General features: G+C 32.1%; 1 protein-coding gene across 1 annotated transcript; it reads left to right on the forward strand.

Annotated features, from left to right (window-relative positions):
- The first annotated feature begins 1,337 nt into the window (after window positions 1–1,337).
- On the forward strand, window positions 1,338–4,890 carry LOC144956726 (PI-stichotoxin-Hcr2g-like). Its single transcript, XM_078887402.1, has 2 exons — window positions 1,338–1,522; window positions 3,664–4,890. Exons 1-2 carry the CDS (start codon window positions 1,429–1,431, stop codon window positions 3,828–3,830), a joined length of 261 nt encoding a protein of 86 aa, XP_078743528.1. The 5' UTR covers window positions 1,338–1,428; the 3' UTR covers window positions 3,831–4,890.
- Window positions 4,891–5,656: the final 766 nt, after the last annotated feature.

A 5,656-nucleotide genomic window follows, 5' to 3' on the forward strand; every position in this document is an offset into this window, starting at 1 on the left:
TACTACTACTACTACTACTAACTACTACTACTACTACTACTACTACTACTACTACTACTACTAACTACTACTACTACTACTACTACTACTAACTACTACTACTACTACTACTACTACTACTACTACTACGACTACTACTGCTACTATTACTGCTACTATCTACTACTACTACTACTACTACTACAAACTACTACTACTACTACTACTACTACTACTACTACTACAACTACTACTATTACTACGTCTACTACTACTACTACTACTACTACTACTACTACTACTACTACTACTACTACTACTACTACTACTACTACTACTACTACTACTACTACTACTACTACTACTACTACTACTACTATTACTACTACGAATACTAAAACAACTACTACTACTACCACCACTACTACTCCTACTACTACTACTACTAATACTACTACTACTACTACTACTACTACTACTACTACTACTACTACTACTACTACTACTACTACTACTACTACTACTACTACTACTGTTCATACGATTACAAATACAACTATAGCTTTCTATCTATCTATCTATCTATCTATCTATCTATCTATCTATCTATCTATCTATCTATCTATCTATCTATCTATCTATCTATCTATCTATCTATCTATCTATCTATCTATCCCTCTAATTAATGATTATCTTCTAATTCATATTCAATTGAGTATAGACGATAAAAAGTTATTTTGCATTTTATTTTATTTGATTTCCATGTTAATTTGTATATGGTTGTGCTGACGAAGGTTTTGTACGCGAAACGTTCATTGTCTGTATTGTTCCCATACTAAGCCTTTTCATTTTTACTCTATCGTCTGTATGTTTATGACACGGTGATGTATAAACGTTTTAAAAAAATAATATTGTTATTTTGCATTTTATTTTATTTGATTTCCATGTTAATTTGTATATGGTTGTGCTGACGAAGGTTTTGTACGCGAAACGTTCATTGTCTGTATTGTTCCCATACTAAGCCTTTTCATTTTTACTCTATCGTCTGTATGTTTATGACACAGTGATGTATAAACGTTTTAAAAAAATAATATTGTTATTGGCTGAAAAAAGGTTTTGATTCCGAAACGTCCCATCTTTGTTATTTTGTTCTTTTTGGAAAGCTGTTAAATTTATTTTTGTAAATTACTTTTTAGAAGTCAGGAAAAGCGAAGGTTTACTGTATAATGCTAATGGCAACAAAAAACGTTATATTGCACAATTGCATAGAAGAAACAGGACAATGTACAAATGTATCTATCTGATCGTGCCTATATTATGTTGAACACGCATTACTGTCTTCAAACCTTCACTGAGAACGTTCACTGAGGACTTTCACTGAGACAACTCGCGAGCATTAACTTCCTGTAGCTGTAAAATTCAATTATTTTGTTTTGAGGACAATCAGAGATGAACACCATGCAAAGAACAAGTTTTGCTCTTTCTCTAGTTTTCTCCATTCTGGTGATGTTCATTGGGCGTATGGAATCTAAAGTAGATATAAGTAAGTCCTTATAGATTGAATGCGGTTGACGACATATGTGACTAATTATGTCAAAATAGTATCATGTCCAAGTAAACCTGTTACTTTAAATTTAATTTTAAAGAAAAATTATAAAATTTGACTGACTCAAAATGAATTCTTAATTGACAAGAATGTGTATTGTTTATTTCAAAATAGTTTAAAATTTGACTTCTTAATATTGAACATATTTTTGACTTCTTAATATTGAACATATTTTCTTAATTATGATATGATACCAGATTGACTCAATGGTTCACATATTATTCCATTTTGTTTGGATTTTTTATCTTCTTTTGTCAGTTGGAAAGCCAATTCTTGGCGATATTTCAGAAATTTTGATCTTTTATTAAATTTTATTGTGTATATTTTAATTAGATGAATAATTGATAATTGGATTACTGAGATAAGTATATATTATTTTATGCCTTAGCTCAATTTGCGGCGCTGCTCTGGTTATACCAGTCTCCCATTGGAATAGACCCTAGAGAAAAATGTCTCATTTGGGATGAACAAAGGGAATTTTTTGATTTATTTTATTATTGGAAACAATAAAATGCCAAATTGTTATGTTCATAGCGTAAATTCAAATATTCTATTGTGTTTAATTTTGGTCCCTCAAGTAGTCTTTCTTTTATCAATTGCATACATTAAATTATCCCATTGAGTGAATTTACCCCATTATACTTGAATCTACCTGTATTATAAGACATAAAATGACATAATTTCCGGCATTCTTCACGGCATATTTTGGAATAATATTTAACAATGTAGCATCAATTGGCATAGTTTTGAGTTTCAAATTGCATATTTCCATCAGCTCAGGTTAATATGATGTAGGCATATAAAGATCATTTAAGTATTCTTTTAATGAAAAATTTTGCAAAATTGGGACTTTTAGGCTATTTCTGGCATTTTTGAACAGCAAATGTTGGTAAATTTTAGGATTGTCATTTGCAAATATTTGCAGGGATATTTAAATGTTAGTTAAAAATATTTGCAGGGATATTTAAATGTTAGTTAAAACAATTCATTGTTACTCCAGCATTGTAGTGGGTTTTTTTTTCAAATAAAAAACCCCCAGATTTTTTACTAACTTTAAATTCTGATCACATTCGCAATTCTGAATTGTGATCACGTTGGCTATTCTGAATTTTGATCACGTTGGCTATTCTGAATTTGGATCACCACGTTGGCTATTCTGAATTCTGATCACGTTGGCTATTTTGAATTTTGATCACGTTGATTATTCTGAATTTTGATCACGTTGACTATTCTGAATTTTGATCACGTTGGCTATTCTGAATTCTGATCACGTTGGCTATTCTGAATTTAGATCACTTTGACTATTCTGAATTTTGATCACGTTGGCCATTCTCAATTCTGATCATGTTGGCTATTCTCAATTCTGATCACGTTGGCTATTCTCAATTCTGATCATGTTGGCTCCAAATTGAATTTTTAGCACCGAGTTAATCCTCTATTTCAGGGCCTTGGTTGACGCCATGGTTACTAATATTAGAAATAATGGGACTCAAATCAAATACGCCATAAGGACAAAAACCGAGTGTTTAAAAGTTTGGTTAGAAAATATCGACCATTTGAATTTGTTCTTATCCTGTCAATAACTCTCAAACCGTGCGGCTATGTAGTCTAGTGGTATGACACTCGCTTTCGGATCGGAAGGTCCTGGGTTCGAGCCTCGCGCTCGCCGCAAAGTTGAGTCCTTGGAAAAGGCTCTTTACTCACTTTTTCTCACCGTACTCACGTGTAAAATGTAGAAGTAGTAGTAGTAGTAGTAGTAGTAGTAGCAATAGTAGTAGTAGCAGCAGCAGCAGCAGTAGAAGTAATAGTAGTAGTATAGTATTTGCAGTAGTAGTAGTTGTAGTAGTAGTAGTAGTAGTAGTAGTAGTAGTAGTAGTAGTAATGGTAGTAGTAGTAGTAGTGGTAGTAGTAGTAGTAGTAGTAGTAGTAGTAGTAGTAGTAGTAGTAGTAGTAGTAGTAGTAGTCACAGTAGTCATAGTGTTAGTAGTATGTAATAATAATAGTATCATTAATATCAGTATTCGTTTTTGTTATTCATGTAATCAACAGGAATATCATTTGATTTTCTCTCTAACCAGGGTGTGTCCAACCAAAGGATAGCGGTAACTGTCTTGCAAGATTTCGAAAGTACTATTACAATGCCAATGCTGGGAAGTGTGAGCCGTTCACTTATGGAGGGTGTGGTGGTAATGACAATCGGTTTAAAGACTTGGCTTCCTGCACGAGCTCATGCAGCCACAGTTAACTGCATCTTTCGGCAAACAGAACGTTCAAATACACATGGATACTAATATGAGATAATACATTGTATAAAATGGGAATCTGAGTGAAGATTATTGTACGTTTTATTGTAAAACAGAATAAATTTATTTTTAGTTGATTAACGTTACTAGAGATAGGGAAAATCAGTAAGACTATAAAGTATTAGCTCTGATAGATAGAAAACGGTAAGGGCTGCCTGATAGATTAGCTCTGGTAGATACATAATAACAGTTATATGATTTTTTATTGCTCTTGTTATCAAGTTTTTAAAAATAATAAACTCCTTCTTTTCACATCATTTTATACTTTACATTGTTATAGGTAAAACATCAATAAGCAAAGCCAGTGGGCAATATGACATTGGTGCAATACTCAGAAAAAAACATGTTTTAAATTTTGGCAAGAAAAATCGTCCTTCGAACGTCAATCGATTAAGATGATCTTCATCTTGTTAAAAACTTTAAGACCTGGGATTTTAACGGACTTTCTCCAAATCCGAGTTTTAAAAGGTTTTCACAAAATGGCTGTCATTTTACTTGATCGATAAGGATGAATTTTCTGGTCAAATAATTTTAATGTGTTAATTTTATTTCGAATACGCTTACTAGATGTTCCATAGAACATATTTATCTTATAAAAAATTCATTTTTAGCAAACAACAGGTCGGATTATTATTATTAATTATAATACATTCCGACATTATAAAATGAAAATCCTCCTTAAATCATATCTATTGTCAGTTGAATCAAAGAGAAAGTTTAAAAAGTAAATATTCACCAAATCCGTAATATGATACTAAAGAATTTATTATGGACAGCAATCACTTCATCATAAAAGTAAAAGTGATTCATGTGCAATGTTTAATGTATACTTTAATTAATTCTACCCAACATTTCAAAAATTACAAAACCCATGATGTTATTTCTCTTTCAATGAAATTATGAATTATTCCTCACAAATTATATTTTAAAATAAGACAGTCTTTATAATTTATAAATGGATTTAAATGTTATTATTTCATATTAAAGAATCTAATGTGTTAATCTGTGTTCACGTTTTGACTTTGTATTTTGGAAAATTCGCGGGATGTGGTGGTGAGAGAGTGGGACAGGCACCAGAATGGATGATATGCGCATGTAACATGCATTAGTCAAAATAATTACTGGTCGCCCTAACAATATTATACAGGACCCCACAATTAACGAGTCCAACGTGATTGATCAGTAACAGCTTTCAAGCATATATCTATAAACTTGATTCTTTTGCATATCACAAGAAAAAGAGTAATGCAATACAATTTGAATGATATAGAAATTGGTACAATGAAATCAGCACAAAGCAATTATATCGTTGAAAACAAAAGTCATACTCAAAACAAAAACTACAAAAACATACATAGGCAAAAACGAGGCAGGTTTCCAAACGTGTAACTTCTGTTTAATACACACTTGTTCAGATCTTTATCTTCCGTTTGACTGAATGATGGTCTGAACGAGTCGCCCCATAGAATCATAAAGTTTCGAATGTCTCCTTGCGTCTTCAACAGTGTCATTTCCCTCGTAATGACACATAGTAACTTAGTAACGGGTTCTAAACTATCGGAACAATGGCGAACGCCCTTATGAATTACTTCTCCGACGAGCATAAAAGTGTATCCAGAGGATAAAAACATTATAAATCTGATCGTGTTTTGACTTGTATACATTCTGATCACATGACATGTGAAAAAGATCTAGCTAGCATGAAGAATAAAAAGTACCGATTTTCTTTGTTTAGAACCAAGCTGCTCGCCGTTGTTGGGCGACGTGA

The sequence above is a fragment of the Berghia stephanieae genome, chromosome 11, assembly GCF_034508935.2.
Source record: "Berghia stephanieae isolate SIO BIC M18660-M18661 chromosome 11, UCSD_Bste_1.3, whole genome shotgun sequence".
Taxonomy (NCBI): Eukaryota; Metazoa; Mollusca; class Gastropoda; order Nudibranchia; family Aeolidiidae; genus Berghia; species Berghia stephanieae.

What these genes read in the sequence shown, in the direction of transcription:
- LOC144956726 (XM_078887402.1), top strand. Translation starts at nt 1,429, where the DNA reads ATGAACACCATGCAAAGAACAAGTTTTGCTCTTTCTCTAGTTTTCTCC. An exon ending in GGAATCTAAAGTAGATATAA is followed by an intron (nt 1,523 to 3,663) that starts GTAAGTCCTTAT and finishes CTCTCTAACCAG; the next exon opens with GGTGTGTCCAACCAAAGGAT.